The sequence below is a fragment of the Pleurodeles waltl genome, chromosome 4_2, assembly GCF_031143425.1.
Source record: "Pleurodeles waltl isolate 20211129_DDA chromosome 4_2, aPleWal1.hap1.20221129, whole genome shotgun sequence".
Taxonomy (NCBI): domain Eukaryota; kingdom Metazoa; phylum Chordata; class Amphibia; order Caudata; family Salamandridae; genus Pleurodeles; species Pleurodeles waltl.
The window spans coordinates 30,457,628-30,479,967 of record NC_090443.1 but is presented as its reverse complement, the minus strand read 5'-3'; the positions used below and the strand labels follow the sequence as shown (position 1 = coordinate 30,479,967).

Here is a 22,340-nt window from a genome sequence, read left to right as displayed (position 1 = left end):
AGACGTTAAGCCCTTGCCTCTCCTTGCAGGATAGTACCCATATGCACTGCAACTCTTGCAGATACCAAGGCTTGTTTGCTCCTGCTCCAATGGCTCCGTGTAGCCCCAGCCCCAGCACTTCTTCGTGCCAAGCAGTCTTCCCTCTGCTGCTCCAGCAATGTGGGACTTCTCTTCAGGTGTGCTGGATGGGCCTCACTGCAACATATTGAGCCAGTTGCCTGTGGGGGCTGTGACTGCTTCTGTTGGCTCTGACTGCCGAGGGTCACCTCGGACTCCCCTCCCTAGGACAAGTCTCCTAGGACTTGTTGGTCCTCTTCAGCCTTACAAATCTTCTTTTGCTCCTCTTGCATTTGCCAAGGCTTGTTGGTGGTTCTCTTGCAGCACTGACCATCCAGGATCCAACAACCTATGTGGGATACCATCTGTACCGCTCCAAGGATGCCTCTTCAGTGCCTGGGCTCCACAGCTGGACTTCATCCATCGTCGACCTTCTTCCCGAATCCATCATTGGTTTCTTCTAGGCTGGTACTGTTCTTACATAATCCTTTTTCTAAGTCCTCCTGTAAGTCCTTGTGAAAACCAGGTACTTACCTTTGTTCTCCTCGTCCCCGGGTGCTCACTCTGGTACTCACCTCTTTGAGTTCCAAGTTCTCCCAGCTCTCCTCTAACAACTCCACATCCCTGGGTGGGGGACTGTATTTCACATTCTATTTTCTTAGTATATGGTTTGGCCCTCCCCTGGGGCCCTTGCTATCTTCACTAAGTATTGCCAATGCCAGTTTCTATGCTATTTACTGAATGCTATTGTGTACAGAATACGTTTGTACTTACCTCCAGTCACAGGGAACTGCTTATAAGTATTCTAGTGTTGTGTTACTATAACAAAACAAAAAAAGTACCTGTATTTTTGTAACAGTGTGTGGCTCTTTCATGTATAAGTTACTGTGTGATTATAGTGGTATTGCCTAAGTGTTGCATGTCTCCTGGATAAGTCTTGGCTGCTCATCCACAGCAACCTCTAGAGAGCCCTGGCTTCCTTGGCACTGCCTACACTTCACTAAAAGGGGATCACTGTACCTGGCATAAGGTAATAACACCACAGACCAGGCCAGCTTCCTACAAACCCACTTTGGGTTTGGCCAGACTGGGCCCCAGTTGCCGCCTGCAGCCTCTTTTGTGCAGGAACCAAGAACCACGAGGAGTCTTTACGATGCGATACTGCCCGGACAAAGCACCACTGCACCCCCCCAGCCAGAGTTGATGTGGACCGACTGTGGCCCTTTGCGCCCAAAGCCCTTGAGACCTGAGCCCCCCTTTGGGCTCAGCAAGACTGGTCACTCAATCCCCACATGTAGCCTCTTTTCCCCAGGAACGTTTTTCATTGAAGTGAACGTTAAGACCCGATGTTGTAAAGCACCTCTGCACCCGGATGCCCCAGTGCCTCCTGAAGTGACCTGCTGGTGTTGCCTTGGACCTTGCCCCATGTACGAAGCTGGCTCTCTATATGGTGCACTAAAATGAAGTACACTGTGCAGTGAGTCCAGTGGATCCCCAAACGTTTGCAAAGGCAGAAATAGATAGGTCTAATGCTCCATTTGTGGCAGTACGGGTGAGCAGCTAGGATTATCAAGGAATCATATTAAGCATTTGTTGCACTCACAAAGGCAATAAATGTGAAACTCAGAATAAATCTGAGACCAAATTAGAAAATTAACATTTGCGTTTATGTATGTCTCAAAGCGAAAAAAGTTAATAAGGTAACCAGTTTTTAAATTAAAAATACTTTTTCATATTTTAAAAAAAATAATAATAAAAAAAAAAAAATCGACAGTGCAATTTTCTAAGTCTTGAATGTTAACCTATGGGAGGAAAACGAGAACGCAGTTTTGCTGCTAAGTACTTGACCTAGAAATCCAGCCTCCAAGGTTTTAGGTCAACTCCAGGCAAGGTTCAAATCAGCATCAAAAGTGCACCTGCAACGGTAGTGGAGCGGCCGGGTGCAGAGGTCAAATTCAAGCCCAGGCGCCCAATGTTAACCAATATAGACTGGGGGTCTGCTCACAGGTTAATAAAGTGGTGTCAGGGGTCGATCTCCTGGGGATGAGGTAAGCACAGGGGGCCACAAGGGAGCACCAAACTTATACCCTGAGTAGCACAGGGGCGGCCGGGTGGAGAGTGCCTACATTGTGCCAGAAGCCCAGTTTAAGTCAATGAAGGAGATCAGTTTTGGACATTGCTGCAGGCTCAGGCCAGGAGGCTGAACGAAGAAAACCCACAGCTGCCCAGGTAACTGTTGATGCAAGGGGATATAGAGACACTAACATTTTATGTTCCTCAAGGCCCAGGGGCGCCATGTGTAGTGGTGTCCTTTTCGCGTTGGAAACAGCTTACTGGGCAGGTCACGGTCAAGGGGAAGGGGAGTCTTCGGTTTGAGGCTGCAGGCTTTGAGGTAGAGTCAGGCAGGGTTCAGCCCATGGTGGACTCTGAATCGCTGGGGAACCTTCACAGGACCAGTGAGCCACTTGGACTTGGGTGGGGGTTGCTTCGGCTTTCGGAAAGGGAGGAAGGTGCAGAGTCAGCCACGGCATCGGTTCTGCAGAATCGTGCCTGGAACTTAGACGTTCCAGAGTTGCCTCGTCAGCCAACGGGCATATTCAAAGTCTGCTTAGATGACTTATTTTGTTTGTGCCTCTTCTCAGAGTGCCCAGATGACCTTGAGTGGGATGAAGAGGACTTCGGGCTCCTGGAGCTGTCCTGCGACCCTGTCCTCGACTGGGACCTCCGAGGAGATGCGCCGGCTTATGTCAACTAAATGGTCACCATGAGCTTCAGGGACCGCTCCTTCAAAGCTTTCTGAGCAATGGCCTGCCAGTCCGAGCATGACTTCGAATCGCGGATGCGCTCGAGACACCATAAACATACCGGGTGTGGATCCGTCACAGACATGGCAAGATGGCAGGCACCACACAGCTTGAATCTGGTCTCCCTCGAGGTCATCCTCGCACAGACACAAAAAAAACTTGATAAAAGGTTGAAAAAGGCCTGTCAAGAAAGACAAAGGGTAGCGCTGTTCCCGATCTGCGCTTAACTAGTGCGGAAGGAAAAGAACAGACGTACGCACGCCTGGGTGGTGCTTTTATAGGTGACCATGACATCACAGATGCTCCAATGGCGCCACGCGGTCCGAACGAAGCCACACGCAAGGGTATTTCTCAGCAAAAGTTCTGGATTCCAGGCTGATGCCTGGAAATTCTAAAGTTAAGGAATCTGCAGCTAGAAGTCTATCAGATAAGTTCTAATGCAAGGGGAAGTATGGACACCGACTGTCCAGCTCCTAAGACCCAGGGGCTCCGGGTGCAGAGGTGTCCTTTGGTGCAGGGCACAGCTTACCAGGCAGGTCACGGTCAAGGGGAGTCTTGGATTTGAGGCCATGGGCTTTCAGGCAGAGTCCACACTTCATACGAAATGGCAAAAAGAAATACATAAATTATCACATCAGTGAAAACTTAAATAATTCACTGGAAAATATTAATTTCCTTTGTCTAGGACACTTTTCACAATTTTTGTCTCACAGAATCTTGCCCTTCAACATAAAGTTTCTCATAAAGAACACAATACAGGATATACATCAACAGAGAGACATACGTATAAATCAACGAAATACTTAGAACATAAAAATGGGGAGTCCAAAAGACTCCTCAATCTTTACTCAGGTGCCTTAGTCTTCGCCACAAGAGACTCTCAGATCTCCACAAATCCCCGTCAGAGCTAGCGCCTTCTGAATGCTGTGGGAAGACAATGTATCCACAGTGGTCTTCATTGAGGAGTCTTTTGGAACTAATGAATGATACATAGTAAAAGGAATTGACCCGCAGTGAACAACTACGGAGGAAAAATATCTTTCCATTTGCGGTTCAAACTACCTCAGTATTACGGGGACTGTTGATGAGACTGCTTTACAGTCACTTTGTGTTTAAATAACGCAGAAAGACTGGAATACGGTGGCGAATCCATTGCATTTTTATGTTATAAGTATTTCATTGATATGGAAAATGTCACTTACCCAGTGTACATCTGTTCGTGGCATAAGACGCTGCAGATTCACATGCTGTGCACTGTTCCTGACATCTAGTGTTGGGCTCGGAGTATTACAAGTTGTTTTTCTTCGAAGAAGTCTTTTAGATCACGGGACCGAGTGACTCCTTCCTTTCGGCTCCATTGCGCATGGGCGTAGACACCATCTTAGATTGTTTTCCCCGCAAAGGGTGAGGTAGGAGTTGTGAGTGTACTAGAGGTGCCCATGCAATGGAGTAGTAATGTATGCACATGGTGTGTATTAAAAATAATATTTATTAACATATTTACAATTTTCATGCAACTAAAAACGGCTACAGGCTCATGGGGAGGTGGGAGGACGCATGTGAATCTGCAGCATCTCATGCCACGAACAGATGTACACTGGGTAAGTGACATTTTCCATTCTATGGCATGTATAGCTGCAGATACACATGCTGTGCATAGACTACAAAGCAGTAATCTCCCCAAAAGCGGTTGTTAGCCTGTAGGAGTTGAAGTTGTCTGAAATAATGGTCTTAATACAGCCTTTCCTACTGTGGCTTGTTGTGTTGCTAACACGTCTACACAGTAATGCTTAGTAAATGTATGAGGCGTAGACCAGGTGGCTGCCTTACAAATTTCTGTCATTGGTATATTTCCAAGAAAAGCCATTGTGGCGCCTTTCTTTCTAGGGGAATGTGCCCTTGGTATAATGGGTAATTCTCTTTTTGCTTTAAGGTAACAGGTTTGAATGCATTTAACTATCCATCTGGCAATGCCTTGTTTGTATATAGGGTTACCTGCGTGAGGTTTCTGGAAAGCTACGAACAATTGTTTTGTTTTACAAAATTGTTTCGTTCTGTCAGTGTAATACATTAGTGCTCTTTTTATGTCTAATGTATGCAAGACCCTTTCAGCTACTGAGTCTGGTTGTGGAAAGAAGACTGGGAGTTCCACAGTTTGGTTTAAATGGAATGGTGATATGACCTTTGGTAAGAATTTTGGATTTGTACAGAGAACCACTTTATGTTTATATATTTGTATAAATGGTTCTTGAATAGTAAATGCTTGTATTTCACTCACTCTTCTAAGTGATGTGATGGCTATTAGAAAGGCTACTTTCCAAGTCAGAAATTGGATTTGACAAGAATGCATGGGTTCGAATGGTGGGCCCATGAGTCGTGTTAATACAATATTAAGGTTCCACGAAGGTACTGGTGGTGTCTTTGGGGGTATGATTCTTTTAAGTCCTTCCATAAACGCTTTAATAACTGGTATTCTAAAAAGCGATGTTGTATGTTTAATCTGCAGATAGGCAGATATTGCAGTGAGATGGATTTTAATGGAAGAGAAAGCTAGATTAGACTTTTGTAAGTGTAATAAATAACTTACAATGTCTTGTGTTGTTGCGTCTAGTGGCATAATTTGATTAGTCTGACAGTAGCAAACAAATCATTTCCATTTGTTTGCGTAACAATGTCTTGGTTGCATTTCTGTTTCTTGAAATGCAAGTTTTCTTTTAGATTTGAGTGGAGGTAAAGTCTGAATCTTGCCAGTCTCCTTTTGGATATGTAACCTCTGTTGTCTTTGATCAGGTTCCTCTATATCCAACTCTTGCTCAAATCTATGTCTTTCCTTGAGTTGTTTGGAAAGCCCTTGCTCCTCTGTGTATGAGCTTCTTTTCGGCTCTGAGGCCGCTTTTTTCAGTACTGAAGTTTCAGATGTTATAGTCTTTTTCGGTTCCGAGGAGCTTTTACGGGGTTTGTTCGATTCGATCACTCTGTGTCGAAATCGTTCTGTGCCGGAATCTCGACCGGAGTCGGAAGTCTTCGGAAACTCTTTGCCATTTTTCGGTGCCGATGTCTGGTCACCTTCCTTTCGGTGGTTTGAGCCATGGCCTGCTGGCGGTGGCGTCCCCATGGCCTTAAATTTTTTGGTGTGACCCCGAGTTTGGGACGGGCAGGTTTACTCAAGGTTTGTTGCACCGTTGAGGGTCGTTCACTGTCGGATTCATCAGAGTCCGTCCCTTGGATGGAGATTCTTTCCTCCTCCTCGACGTCGAGCTGTTCTTTCGGTTTTTACGCCATTTGCAGTCTTCTTGCACATCGATCTCTTAAGGTCTTCTTTGATCGAAACGCTCGGCAAGCTTCACAAGTATCCTCTCTGTGTTCGGTTGACAAACACAGATTACAGACCCGGTGCTGGTCTGTATAAGGATACTTTGCGTGACACTTAGCACAGAAACGGAAGGGGGTCCGGTCCATTAGTCTGGGACGATGGGTGTGGTTGGGCCAACCAGGCCTCGGTGAAGAGTGGAAGCCCTGAAGGGCCGCCGAAGCAGTCTTGATGTCAGTGCCGATACACTAACACTAAACCGGTACCAAGCGATAACAATACAGTTGAATTTTTGATACTTTAGCTAACTTTCCCGATTCGAAATACGGAGCGAAGAGGAACACGTCCGAACCCGATGGCGGAAAGAAAACAATCTAAGATGGAGTTGGAGCCCATGCGCAATGGAGCCGAAAGGGAGGAGTCACTCGGTCCCGTGACTCGAAAAGACTTCTCCGAAGAAAAACAACTTGGAACACTCTGAGCCCAACACTAGATGGCAGGAACAGTGCACAGCATGTGTATCTGCAGCTACACATGCCATCGAACATATATATATATACATATAATGTCTCTATCTGATGATGTATATCCTGTATTGTGTTATTTATGAGCAACATTATTTATGTTGAAGGGTAAGATTCTGTGAGACCAAAATAAATTGTGAAAAGTGTCCTAGACAAAGGAAATGAACCTTTTCCAGTGACTAATTTAAGGTTTCACTGATGTGATAATATTTTATGTATTTTTCCCTATCGTTTTTTATTTCCTATGAAGTGTGGTTTATAGTCCAGGCTTAGTGGTGTTACAAGAGCTTTCCTCCCTGATATGGTAAGGTTTCAGGCAGAGTCCAGTCCACAGTGGATTTGGACTTAATCACTGGGGAACCTTCGCAGGACCTGTGGGTCACTTGGACTCGGGCCGTGGGCATCGGGTGCAGAGGTGGGTTAGGAGGTGGTTTTGAGGTTCCACAGGGCAGAGTTCTTTTTTATGAAAGTTGTTTTCTTCTTGAACAGGTTCGCTGTTCTCTCGAGATCTTAATCTTTGCAAAGGCAGGCGGTCCTCCCAAAGCTTTGGAGGTGGCTGGGATGCAGGACAAGTCGTCTCTGGGCACAGGATCATCAAAAGCTGCAGACAGGCCAGTGGGGCTAGTGCCAAATCAGTTGGCGTCTGCAGTCTTCTCTGCTGATGTGAGACGGTAGCATCCGGTTCTTCTTAGGTCGTTCGGTTTCTGAGTTCTAAGGTTCAGGGGTGCCACCTAAATACTCAATTTAGGGGCATTACAGGGAGTGCCAGGTGGTAGCCAATGGGCTACTCATCTTTAGGGTGACTACACTTTGTATGACCACTTCCACTGGAAAGTGGGCATAATCCTAGTAGACTAATTCCTTCCACACAAAGATGGAGGAATTTAAAAAGTAGTGTCCACTTCAGCTCGTCCACCTTCGGTGTGGGACTGGCATGAAGTGGGCACGCCTCCTATTTCAACTAATTTGGCCACCTGTGCTGCTGCCAAAAGTGGGGTCAGGACAAGGGGGTTGGTAATCTTCACCATCTGGAGAGACCTGGGTTGCATTACAAAGAGGGCTAAGGCCTTTGAAGCTCCCCACCAGGTTGTGTCCATCTTGCCTGGGAGAGGCGGTCACACCTCTGTTTAGTGCAGCCTTTTGTTCTGAGCCTCGAGAGCAGTGGTTCTCACCCTGAGGGTCCAGAAACACGTCTGTGGTGGCTGAACTGGTCAGGACCAGTCAGTCAACACACTAATAGCAGGTAGGTTTTCAGGGGGCACCTTTAAGGTGCCCTCTGTGTACACGTTTTTAAATAAATCCATAACTGGGGCCATTGAGTGTTTATTATTCTGAGATGTTGAATACCAAACATCCCAGGATTCAGAGAAGCCATAGTGTACCTGGGGAAATCGTAATGACCAGTGTCCAGCATGTGTATGTAAAATGGCTTCACTGGTCACTTTCTATGTCGGAGAATCAACAAAGACATATCGGGGGATAGCTGCTCATGCAGCTCTGCCCACACATGTAATACAATGCACCTTGTCTTAGGGCTATAAGGTATGCCAGAGGGGTGACTTACATACATTGCATGCAGTGTTAGGGGACATAGTACACAGGCTGTGGGCCATGTTATGTTTTCATTTTATCTCTGCACCAAGACATGCAATGTGCAATGGCAGCACTGTGTAAAGTTAGTGAGAATGTCCTTGAGGGTGGCACAGTCTGTGCTACAGCCCTCAGGGGCTTTCTTTAGTGCACCATGGCCTAGGTACCATGAGTACCATCTGCTAGGTATTTAGTGGCAACTAAAGGATTTGCCAATTGGAGAAACGACTGTGCAGTTTTGGGAGAAGGAGATCTGGCACTGGGGACCTGTCTAGCAGGTACCCAGTGCACTTTCAATCGAAACTGCACCAAAAACCAGACAAAAAGTGTGGGGTAACCATGTCAAAAGAGACACTCTCCTACACCCCATACTTACCTTAACTCTAGAAGAACAGTCCTCTAAGTCACTGCCAAGTACCAGTATGCAGTATATGTTTATTTCCCATATAATAACATTAGGGCACCCTATGCTGAAAAGCACCTCTACATACGGATGTCCCAGAGCAGATCAAGGTGACCTGCTGGTGCTGCCTTGGACTTTGCCTCATACTTACCTTAAGTCCAGAAGAACATTCCAGCAAGTTGTTGCCAAGTACCCATATGCAGTATATGCTTCTTTTGCCACAGAATAACATTACTGCATTAAATTCAGTGCAAGTGTATTTGCTGTATACTTCAGAACTGCTAACTTAAGAAGTACTTTACCAACAACAAAGTTCTTGGTGTAAAAAAATAATAATAATAATAATTATATAAAAATGTGTTAATTTTTAAATTGGTGTGGATCTCCTTAATGAGTGTGCATCATTTATTGACTGTATGAAGCATATGTCTAACACTCCCCTTTGATTAGCCTAAGCTGCTTGAGTGCCCTATCACAAATAGAGCACTTGGGATTTTTAAAGAAAGCCCTGTCCGCTACTAAGGGAATACCTGGACTCTTCACACAGCATACCGCTTTTCGGTATGGTACATAAAGAGTCAGCTGCTTCACATACGTTATCACATGAGATGCATTAGCTCTCTACATTAAGTGCCCCACACATGCTCAGCATCCACTTCCAAACCACTACATTCCCCTCCACTGAAGTGTCCCAATGCTATAACTCTCCTATATCTACACGAGTACCTCACTACCACAGTATTCTGCACTGAAAATAAGGCCCTAGTCTTACAACTACTTCACAGTGATTCATATCTGTAACTCACTGCATTCACCAATGTTCCCTGTTCCTAGGACTCACAAGACTTAAGGGCATCTCACTACTGCACCTCTTCTGCACTCACCTGAGTGATTCCTGAAGGAAGATGGTTCTGAACTTCGCTCAATCCTGGAGGTCCAGATAACCGCTGGGCGAGCAGAGAAACTTGTTGCCTTCAGAAAATAATTAAATTGGCATTATGAAACATATACAAATAGCAAAACCTTTAATCCGAAAATTTCAAATTCGAGAAAAACTGGTTGTTTTTTTTGCACTATGTTATAGCAATATATAATATGCAAAGAGGCATATGCAGCAGCCGCAGCCCATGTACTTAACTTGGTGACAACTTTCAGTATTTTCCTTAAGATGTTCACTACAGCTTCAAAACATGCCACTTCAGAGCACCTTTACTCATTAAAAGAGGCTGTTTTTCAGCAGTCCCCGAAACGGAGGTAGTTTTAATGTGCCCCATGTGGTGTAATGATGGTGTTTCAACATTTGCATACCAGCACTTCAAATATATCATAAGTAGTGTATTTCAGTAGCAAATACTCTTAGTGTAACACTAAACAAGAGTTCTAGTAGGCACCCAGTTCAGTGTGAGGTTAGAGGTCAAGAGGTGAGCGGAGGTGTACATACAATTCCAAAAACTGTTGTAGAGGATATCAGTATCTGATCGTGAGATCAACATGGATTGCAGTAGTGTGATTTTACAAGGTGCTTTATACAGTCACTGCCAATTTGTATGCTAGTCTGGAGACAATGCAGGATGTGCAGCCAGCCCAAGACTGCAGTAAAGTTTTAAATTGGAGTACTTTACGCATTCCTTTTTCTAAACCACCAGTAATTGACTTCTTATGGATAATGATTCAAATTTCATCACGGATAGAAGAGTTGTTAAGTGGCTATAAATCCATTTTATTTTTAGAACGTGCTTCCGTTGCTGTAATCTAAAATTGCAATGCAGCTGGTAAAGAGAAAAAAATAAATTACTGCTTAACATCTGTATTCATATCACAAGACTGCAGAAGGCCTTCAAGTGGCACATTGTTGTCAATATAGAAGATCTCAACAAGGCAGGAGGGTGATGTTGGATGGAAATTTGGGAAAATTTCCAAATACCACCTATTTTTTTTTTTCTTTTGTAAGTGTTTGGCTGATTGGAATAAAACTAGTGAGTAGGATGCTAATCTGCTGGGATGATTTGGCATGTATTTATGGGAGACAAATTGTAATTATGTACATGAATTTAACTATGTTAGTGCAGGGAGTGTGCTATGTTTATAACGTTTTGCTTTGGAAATTGAAGAATTCTGCAAAGCAAGTAAGGTTGGATTTTTAACCACAGCAAAAACCTGTGGGGTAAACGAGAGCTGAGCGAAGAGTAGAAAGTTACTTTTTGGCATGTGACAGAAGATGGATTTGGCACTAGCCAATCTGTTTTTCTATCATCAGTCACACTTGGTAGTAAGATCTCTGCTACAGTGAAGTCCCATTAATACTATTTTCTTGGAATGATTTCAAGATAGTGAAGACATTTTGGAACATCTACATACATGTGAATCTGGGATGGGGCGTAGTTCGATCACCTCAGCTAATCAACAAATGTAATTGTTGGACAAAAAATCTGGAGAAATTCTGGGGGAAGTAAGCAATACTAAAACCTGAGATGTCACCAGTTCACTAAACATTTAAAACGTGTGAAGACAGGAGAGAGGTGCAGGTGTGCCTCTGTAGTAAAGGTTGACTCATCAACTCCATGTGCTTCCTGGATGTGCATGGTTAATAATCATATCAGACTAGTCGATATGCACCAATCTTTGGGGTACTGCATGAAAAACCTAAGACTTCAGTATGGCAGATTTGGTGGAGACTAAACAAGCATGAGATCTGTATATTACATCTTCTGTTCATAATAGCCAGATTAAAACACACCACAGGCAAACCCAAATTTGGGAGAGGGGAATTAAGCCATCAAACACTGCTATGGTTTGGGGGGCATTATCCTAGCAGCTCCCAGACTAAGTAAAAAAATAAAAATAATATATTAAAAAAAAGGGGGGGGGGGGTAATCTTAGGATTGCACTGATTTTCTTTGGATTAGTGGGCCACATCCTACATGCCCCTGCATCCTGACTGCAACTGCAAATAGAGGCAGCTGGTAGCTGTACCTGCAATGTATTTGAAACTGAAAAAACAGCGCCATTCACAACAACAGGTGATACGGTCTTCTCACATGCTCAGCAAAACTTCACACTTAAGGGCCAGCTCGTCACCACCCAATGTATACAACACGTTTCATACCATGCATCACTGAACATTTCCCACGTGTGCCAAAGTACAGAAACCCTTTTCAACTATGCACTCCAAGAGGAAGCCCAGGAACCCAAAGCAGATTGCAGTACTTTGCCACTGTGCCGGCAACTAAGCCAGGGGTATAAAGCCCTTTACAAACAATAAAATGCAATATAATTGTGAAACCATCATGCCAAACACTGACCCCTCATAACCAACCACAAATCTACCATATACAACCGAACAGCCAGTAAAAGAAGTCCACATTCAGAAAATAGAAGATCAATACAGTCTCTCCCACACACAGTTCTACTGGTATCTGGAACTGCGCCACACTTTGCTGGTCCACTTCCCAGTCAATGGCCAGATCCCTGTATACAGTCCCCTTGAGGCCAAACCTTTGATAGGAAGGTTGGGTAAGGGAGCCTTATCAGAGATCTATTGCTCCCTGTTGATCAATGCGTAGATCACTTCATCCTTCTCTGGGGTAGGTGGGAGGGCTGTGTGGGCGAGTGGGATGACGACAATTGGAGGGAATGATGCCTGGCCCCAAGATAGTTGGCGATTTCCTTAAATTCAGATGATACAAATTAATTATCTCGACATGACATAATGGACCTGGAACTACTTAAAGCAACTACTTAAAGGGCCAATACCATCATCTGTGTGTGTTCCAAGAAGTGATAACCAGAGCTCCATGTACCACCCCGTACCATAACCAGGTTTCTGGGGGGAAGCCAGCACTCTTGAGGACCAGAGATAAAAGTCTGCACCGGATGAGGGTGCTGGCACCTCATCCAGGCAAGATGGACATTCCAGGGAGGGGAGATTCAAAGCCCTAGCTGCCTTTGTGACGCAACCCAGGTTTTTCCAGATGGCGGTGATGATCTACCCCCCTGTTCTGACCCCAGTTTTGGTGGCAGAACATGCGGGAAAAAGAGTCACATTAGGAGATGTGCCCACTTCATGCCAGTCCCACCCCTAAGATGGACGAGCTGAAATGAACACTACTTTTTAAATTCCTCAATTTTGTTTTGAAGGCATTAGGCCACTAGGGTTAAGGTTCTGCCTACTTCCCAGTGGAAATGGTCATAACAAGGTTGTAGTCACCCTAAAGGGGGTAAACCCATTGGCTAACACCTGGCACTTCTTGTGATGCCCCTAAATTAAACATTTAAGTGGCACTCCTGAACCTTAGAATTAAGATCCTGACGATCTAAGAAGAAAAGAACACAGAGGAGTCGTACTGCAGAAAAGGAAAGGAAGAAGCATCTGACTTGGTACCAGCCCCACCGGCCTACCTGCTGACCTAGATGGACTCTGCCCAAAAATACGACTCACCCTTCAGCTGAGCCTCCAAGAAACCCAGAAGGACTGCCTGCCTTCCTTTTCAGAGACTCAGATCCCTGCGAGCAGCGGATCTACTCTGCCACAAATTCTCAAGAAAAGACTTTGTAGCCTCCAGAACAGCAAAGACCTGACACGCGAAGTGACCTCTGCACTGGACGTCCACGACAATAGGTAAATTCAACCAACGGTGTCAGCAAGTTTACCCAGCTGTTCAGAGTGAGTCCACTCAGGTTTCACCCCTCTTGGACTTCACTAAGTTGCCTGCAGCCTCTGCACACTGACCCCCCTCACCTGCACCCTTGTGGTGACAGAAAACCTGACACCTCCAGCAACCACTGCACCTGTCGCCCGCAAAACAATCTGAAGTGGGTCACTGGTGCCAACGACATCCCCCCCCTCCCCTGAGCTCGAGTCTACCCTGATTTCACCCGTCCTGGACTCCCAGATGACGTCCGTTGGCCCCTGAGAAAAGGACCAAAGGTGCACCTATGTCCTTGAGCACCCGAAGCCTACAACCTACCTGCTAGTTGTCCCAAACTTTCTTCCTAGCCAGAGCCTGCGCTTGTTTTCACAAGGACCGATTCCCATTGAGAACCATTGGGCACCCAACACCTTGCTCTTCTCGTAAGTTAACAGTGAACAACTCTGAAACTGCACTGTCGATTTTTGAATCTATAAAGTATTTATGCTTGAAAACGTACGTAGTTCTTGGGTTTAAAGTCTATTTAAACAAAAATATTTTTCAAATTGTTCTTGGATTTATTCTTTGAGTGTATCATTTACTGCCTCTGTGAGTACAACAAATGCTTAGCACTACACTCTGATAAGCGTAACTCCTTGCCCACATCACCACAAAATAGAGGATTAGTCCTATCTACTTTTGCCTCTGCAAACCAATGTGGGATCCACTGGACACACTGTACAGTGTACTTATTTTTAGTGCACTATACAGAGAGACAGCTTCCTACTAGTATTCATAGTAACATGCATTCTTGCTGGGGGCATACACAGATCTAGCCAGGGCAAGCTCAACGGAGAGAAGAAACCTTGATCAACCTCTGGGTGAAGATGCAATTGGTCGTCTGATGAACTTGTCCACCTTGGCATTCAAAGCACCCACCAAATCGCTGTCAGAGGGATACCCTGAATGTCCAACAATTTCCAAGGCCGACAACTGCTGGCACAGTAACCGTGACCCATGCATTTCACTGCACAAAGCAGTCCCCACATGGTAGTTGTCTGGACATGAACTGGCTTCTCTTTGATGGATAGAAGGGAGGCCTTCAGAGATATCCTTCAGTACACTGATGTCGTGGCTCTGCACTGCTGGGGACTAAAGGCCCCCAAAGCTCCACCTCTTCAAGAGGACCATCCCCAATTCAGAGAATATATAGCAGTCGCTACTGTGAGTTCTGGATGTGCTAGGGGGTACAGTCTAACGCAGGTTAGGTTAGTGTCCCACAACCATCACTAAAAATTCTAGGCTGACTTTCCTGAACTCTGGATGTGGACCATAAGACAGACCAATCGTTGAGCCAACTGCAGGTGTAGATTCCACTCCAAGGAGCACATAGGCCACTAGGACAAAGGGACTGGCAGACTACACAAGGCAAAAATGCCTCAAGACCATCCGTGTTGGAACCAAAGAGTGAACATGAAACAACAGGATCATAACCTGAAGGTCAAGGATTGGTGGCAGGGTGGAAAATAATAGCATGCCACCATATTCATGGTGGCCCCTATGACAGAGATCCTCTGTGTGGGCTGCAGACAGGATTTTGGCTCATTGATGGAAAAGCCCAGGGATGACAGATGGAGAATAGCTGTATGGTAGTGCAACGCGACTGACTGCAAGAAGACCGCCTTGAGCAGCCAGTCATCAAAGTATGGCAAAACATACATGCCAGACCAGCGAAGGAAGGGCACAACCAGCACCATCACCTTTGTAAATAATCAAGGAGCCGAGATAAACCACAGGGTGGTTCACTAAAAAATTATCCGATCCGACCATGCACCAAAAGAATCTTCTGGTTGACTACAAAAATGAAACATGCAAGCATCAATTCTGCAGAATTAAGGACACCATCCAATCCCGTGGATCCAGGTCAGAAAGAACCTGGGCAAGGGTCAACATCTTGAACTTATTATAAAAAAAAAAGTCCTCATTAGTCAAAGGCAGACAAAGTCTCCAGATCGAAGATGGGCACCAGGGCTGGATACTAGGTAGGAGCAGTTCTATACAGTCTGAAGCAACAAGGCCTGAGGGCGGGAGTAGAGGAATGGGCTTGTGCTAGTTAGATACCAGGCAGAGGCCCAAGGAGGTCAGTCAGTACCAGGGTGGGGGCACAGTAGTGGAAGCCCAACTAGTACCCCCTGTGGCTTCAAAGGTAGCTAACATCATTCCTCCTAAAGACCTATGTGCTGCACGGTTAATGACATCCCAATACACTCTGACCATGTCTTGACCAGCTTCGGAACAAGGTCAGAGTCAGCCAATGGATGCAGAGTCAGATCCTTCAAGCGCCAACAGTGTGACAACTCCTTCGAGTGGGAGTGATGGGAAGGTGACAAGCTCCTCAAGGATTTCTTGCACATGTGGCAAGATTTGTCTGTTGACAGTCTTCAACTGAGCCGAAGATAGCCACTTCAAGCAGGAATGGGACCTGATGAGAAGCGGTCTAATAATTTGGAGCGGAAAAAGGTCCACTTCTTGAAAAGCACGTGTGACCTACCCAGCTTCTTGTATTAAAAGACATACAGTTTTGCCTTCAACTCACAGATGGACTTCTGTAAATCAGGGAGCACTTATCACAAGACTTGGAGTCATCTCTACAGCCTAGACATCAGAGGCAGATCTGTAGATCCATAACCAACATCAGCTTCCTACAGTCATGGAATGTTTGCAGCCTGTGGTGGTGCTCAAGCAAGACCTTTTCCGTAGCACACTGTCTAGAAAACAAGATTTTGGAGTCTGTACACACACAGTACACACAGACAATTTGGAAGTGCAGCTCCCGATCTGCACTGAACAGATGTCCATGCCAGTGTATCTACAAATGTACAAATATATATACAAATGTAAGTTAACTGCAATAACCACAGGCGTCCGGGAAGGAGGGTGGGTGCATGTGATTCTACAGCACTACATGCCCACTGGGTAACATTTTCGGGTCAATGGCATGTATGGCTGTAGATACACATGGTTTGTATTGACTGTAAAGCAGTCCCTCAAAAAAGTGGTGGCTAGCTTGTGGGAGTATCAGTGTCTGGAAAGTGTTCTTAGGACAGCTTGTCCTACAACTGCTTACTGTCATGCTTGTACAACCACACAATAATGCTCTGTGAATGTGTGTGGTGTAGATCAAGTAGTTGCTTTGCATACGTCAGTTAAAGAAATATTTCCGAAAAATGCTATAGTACCACCTTTTTCCTAGTAGACTGTGGCCTAGGAGTTTGTGGCAATTGTCTTTTTACCTTAGCATAACATGTTTGTATGTATCTAGCCATGCCATTTTTTTTTAATTTGGATTGCCCTTGAATGGCAAAGCAAAAGCCACACAAAGTTGTTTTGTTTTCCTAGACTTTTTTGTTCTGTCAATTTAGTACACAAGTGTTCTCTTTACATCTTAAGTGCTGAGTGCCCTCTCTGCCACTGAATTAGGTTCTGGGGAAACAAATGGCAAACCAATGGTCTGATTTATATGAAATTGTGATACAACGTTTGGTAGGAATCTTGGATTTGTGTGAAGGGACCATGTTATCTTTATGCATTTGAAAGAAAGATTCTTCTAGAGTTAATGCCTGGAGCTCACTGACCCGTCTAAGTGATGTGACTGCAAGCAGAAAGGCTACCTTCCATGAAAGGAACTGAATAGGACATGAGTGAAGTGGCTCCAATGGAGGTCCCATGAGCCTACTGAGTATGTTAAGATTCCATGTCAGAACAGGTGGAAGTCTAGGTGGAATTACCCCTTTAAGGCCTTCCATGAAAGTTCTAATAAGAGGGATTCTGAACAATGAAACATGTTCTCTATTTTATAAGTATGCAGCTATAGCTGCAAGATGTAATCTGATTGAAGTGTAAGCCAAGTTGGCTAGCTGCAAATGAAGCAACTAGCAAATAATTACTTGTAGGATGCCTTAATTAGATCAAGGTGTTTGGACTGGCTTTAAAAAACAAAAATGCTTAAATTTTGCTGCATAACAATCTAGTTGTTGGTCTGCGTGCCTCCTTCAAAATGTCCATACATTCAGCAGGTAAATTAAGATAACCAAATTTTATGACTTTAGGAGCCATATCGCTAAGACGAGCGATTTGGGGCCTAAATGCCTGATCTGTCCACGGTCCTGTGTGAGAAGATTAGGTCTATAGGGGCGCTTCTCGTGAGGAAGTTGCGAGCGGTCCAGAAGTGTTGTGAACCAAGGTTGACGTGCCCGACTGGGCGTTACCAGTATCATAGTTAGTGATGTCTGTTTGAGCTTGTAAACCAGAAATGGAATGAGTGATGGAAAAGCATAAGCAAATATCCCTGACCAGGTTATCTATAGAACATTGCCCATGGAGAGGGGGTGAAGGTACCTGAAAGTGAAGTTTGGGAATTTTGTCTTTTGGTTCGTGGCGAAAAGATCTATTTGAGGATTTCCCCATTTCTGGAAGTATTCCCATTCGTGGACTTGTTGACGTACCCGGCTGAGCAGGTCTGCAAAGTCATGGTCCGTCCCTAGGAGATACTCTGTCAGTAGATGAATCTGGTGGTGATGAGCCCACTTCCATATTGTTTGCACCAATTGAAAGAAATTTTTAATTTGTTTTCTGCGCCAACATTTTTAGTCTGATCTTTTTTGGTGCCAAACTCAGATCTGAAGTTTGTTGGATTGAAACTGATGAGTTCGGTGCTGAGTGCTTGGTGGTGGATTATTGGACCAAAGTTGTAGAGGTCAGAAGCGAAGATGCAGCTGAAGACTTCGCAGATTTCAGTGCTGAGCCGATGGGCGGGGCATCCAAAATGTCTGAGACAGAAGATGGCTTGAATGCAGTGATGGTCCGGTGACCCCGGTATGGTCTGTTTGAAGTTTTTGTAGCAAGAGGTGGGGCCACTGTACTCCTGGTTTGCGCCAAAGTCAGTTCTTGGCTCTTGATGTCAGATTGCACGTCTGAATCCGAATCTTTGCCAAAAATATGAATGGTGCTGTATGAAGATCTATGCCATCCCTAGCCCAAGAGCTTGTCGTCTTGGAGCATCTTCTTGCACAAGAAAGATCGACGGACCTCACTGGCAGCCTCTTGATGGTCTGGCGAGAGGCATAAGTTACGCACCCAATGATGATCGGTGTAAGGATACTTGGAATGGCACCCAGAGCAGAAGTGAAATGGTGTCAATTCCATCGGGCTTACATTTGCTCCGGTGCCCAAGGTATCAAAGACTAACAGCCCGAATGGCTTCAGTTCCAAAGGGCGAACGGTCAAAAAAACCTGTAACCTACAAGTCAGAACAGTTTATGCTAGTCAGAAAACCTGATTGAATGTACAATTCCTTTGAATAGAAAAGACGGAGGGAAAGTTTTGGACCAGAGGGAGTCGAAGACTGAGCGAAGAACTCCACGCCCGAACCAGACAGCTAAGAGAAAACAATCTAACAAAGGACTCTATGCCCATGAGCAGCGTCACCAAGAGGGAGAAGTCACTCAATCCTGTGACACGGAACACATCTTCTTCGAAGAAAAACAACTTCTAACATTCTGGACCCAGCACTAGATGGCAGGATAATGCAAAGCATGTGTAACTACCGCCACAGATGCATCGAACAATTACTTACCTCTAACAACTGGTCTGCAGCCTGCGGTGCTGCAGATTCACTATTCATTTACTTTGCACACTCCTGTCATCTAGAGATGGGCTTGGATCATTATAAGAAAGTCAGACGGATGTACAAAGGAGAAACCACTTTTGGTAGGCAACGATGTGTGACCACCACAATCCTATCTTTATAAATTTGCTTTAACTTATACTGAAAAGTCCTGAAGTTTACAGACTATGTAGGGAAGTTGTGGTGACAAGGAACACCACTTTCCAAGAGAGGAAATGAAAATTACACGAATGGAGCTGATCAAGCGTTGCTCTCATGAATCTTATAAGAACTGTGTTACAGTTCCATGACGGAGCTACCCTGGAAGGAAGCATTCTTATTAGCCATCCATAAAAGCTTCAATGACTAGAATATGAAATTGTGGCCATATGAGTATGTATATAGCTTTTTGCAAGTGAAGGTAACAGATTAAATGCTGAACTAGGACCATGAAAGTGTCAACATTTAAAGTATTGCAGAAAGTAGCAAAAATTCCCTTATCAGCAAATCATGTTCACGTAGTTTGTTTCCTACCTTCGTTTAAAAATAGCATACACTGTATGGGTGTGGTAGACAGCAAAGTTTTAAGATGTCAGGTGCCAAATCGCTAGATACAGGACCTCTGGATTGGGAACAATTGCCTATGATGCTGAATGAGCAGATCTGGACATAAATAGTGACTGATTTTGATGTATGGAAATCTCCATGTCTGATATGTCCTATTCCGTTTGATGAGAATATGTGTCACTGATGACTAATTTTCTGCACCACAGACTGGATCGCTGGTAGTGGGTGAATAGTGTACATAAACATTCCAAACCAATTTATCCATAGGGCTTTCCCCAGAGTCTAGACTGGAGCTGTGGATATATGGAGGCATACCTTTACTATTTGGTGCTTGCATGAGCTGCAAGCAGGACTACTGTCAGGGTGCCCCAAAAACAAAAGTATTAATGTAGAATATGAGGCTCGAGATTCTCTTCATCCCTCTCTTCCGGGTGTCAGCTCAGGAGATCTGAACAATTATACACTCCTGCCAGATGTTCCAATAACCAGTCTATGTAATGCTGTGTTGAACAGTGCCAAATCAATCATCTGTGCCATGCTGGAAAACTTGGGTGAATGTATGTTTATTTGTTTCTGAATGAAGTATGTTTGGGGGGAATCAAGCCTGTTCGTACTAGGTAAACCTTATTGTCAAGCTTGCGTCAAAATGTTGTGAACACTAGATGAACTGCCCTCAACCATTACTCACTGATATGATTAAGACAGTCATGAAGGTACCACTGATCCTGAAATCTGAAGCCCTTCAGATGTGCTTCCCACCCGCTGAGGGATGAATCTGTTATTATTATGAACTGTGGCTCTAAGTTTAAGGTTTGACCTGTTATAGCACTTCAGATTGTGCTGAACCCTGGGCTAACCCAACAGTACATCCTCCCAGTCAAGTGACAGCATTGTTTGGCTGGACATTTCTGCGAAGAGTGCATCAGTAGTCGAGCACTGCGGTTCAATACAAAGCAGGACGCCATACTTTACTTCAGATTATCTAAGTGTTACACAATGACTGGTGAGAGGAAGTGATCACTGGCATGGGATACGCTCTGGCAGGAACTGAATTTAAACGTGACAGCCAAAAAAATTGCATCTGTTGTGGATGAAAGGCAATTTAACACAGACTGAGAAACCTAATCAGTGTAGCAGGGAACATTATTCCTGCATGCTAGCAGGACACTGAGTGAGTTGCTTCCCCTCAGTAATGTTTCTGGTGGGTACCCTACCTACCTGCAAATTCCTCACCTCTTGAATCCCCACCAGGCAGCTGCCGACTTGATCCAGAAAGTTAAAAAGCACCTACTACGTCAATAGGTGATGCCTTGGCAACAGGAACACTTACATGAGTTCTATGTCTTGCTTTCCTCACACTGAGAAGTGGAGACGATGCGGACAAGATTACTAGAAACTGCTGTGTACCAAAGCTAACTTGGAACTTCATTAAAAGCCACATTACCACTTCTCTGAATGGGGAGGCAGATGAAATTGGGGAGGAATCTGCTGTAGGCAGAGTACCTACCAGAAAGAACAGTACCAAAGGTAAGGAAAATGTTACTTACCCAGTAGACATCTGTTCATGGCATGTGGTGCTGTAGATTCACATGCTTTGCATAAGTTCACCATCAACAGCCGCTAAATGAAGTCTAATAGAGCTAGGTTTGCTCTTTGTAAATGGAGCAGATAAACAATGTCTTATGTTGAGGCTTTGAGTGGATCAATGTGTTTAGATTGACAGTAGCAAACAAAATGTTTCCATTTTGAAGCATTACACTGTCTAGTTGTAGGTTTACGTGCCTCTCTAAGAATTTTCATACATTCTGAGGGGAGATTCAAATAACCAAACCATGACTTCAGGGGCCATATCACAAGATTGAGTGTTTTGATGCCTGATTTGACCTCGCCTTTGAGTCAGGAGGTCTTAGTTGGTTAGGGAGTTTCCCGTGAGGAACCACAGACAGATCAAATAGTATTGTGAACCAAGGTTGACGTGCCGATGTGGGAGCTACAAGGATCATGGTGAGTGATGTTGGTCTCATTTTGCAAACTAGAAATGAAATGAGTAGGAGAGGTGGAAAAGAGTAAGCAAACATCCCTGACCAATTCATCGAAACAGCATTGCCCTTGGACTGAGGGTGTGGGTATCTGGAAGCGATGTTTTGGCATTTTGAATTTTCTGCCAAGGCAAAGCGGTCTATTTGTGGTGTTCCCCACTGTTGAAACTATTGGTGAAGTACTTGTGAGAAGTTCTCATTTGTGGACTTGTTGTTGCATCCTGCTGAGGTCGTCTGCAAACTGGTTGTCCATTCCTGGGAGATATTCTGCCATTAAGTGAATGTGATGGTGAATTACCCATTTCCAAATTGTCTGAGCAAGAAGGGACAACTGAGACAAATGTGTTCCCCCAGTTTCTCTAGATAATACATGGCTGTTATGTTGTCTGTATGAACTAGAACCATTTTGTGGCAAAGTTGTGGCAGAGAGGCTTTGGGTGCTAGAAAGACTGCTTGTAACTCCAAGTAGTTGATGTGAGAAGTTTGTTGAATAGGATCCCATATGTCTTGTATTGTGAGGTTGTTGAGGTGAGCTCCCCAACCGATCTGTGATGTATCGGTAGTCAGAGTGACCTGCATCTTGAAAGGGACGCCCCTTGGAAAGGTTGGTGGAATTCAGAGCACGGTGAGTTTGGCTGTCCAACAACACAAGATACTTGAGATGGCCCTGTGACTGAGACCACTGACGAGATACACTGCTGTAAGGGACGAATGTGTATTCTAACATGAGGAACGATGGAAATGCAGGAAGCC

The 22,340-nt window shown here is 44.7% G+C and overlaps 1 protein-coding gene across 4 annotated transcripts in view; it reads right to left on the bottom strand.

Moving 5' to 3' along the window:
- KMT2D (lysine methyltransferase 2D) overlaps positions 1-22,340 on the bottom strand; it is a 1,162,185-nt gene that overhangs the window by 233,029 nt on the left and 906,816 nt on the right. For all 4 annotated transcript variants that reach the window (XM_069230486.1, XM_069230488.1, XM_069230487.1 and 1 more), the window contains one exon: positions 9,573-9,660. In XM_069230486.1, the coding sequence (XP_069086587.1) occupies positions 9,573-9,660 (88 nt within the window). The remainder of the gene's footprint in view (positions 1-9,572; positions 9,661-22,340) is intronic.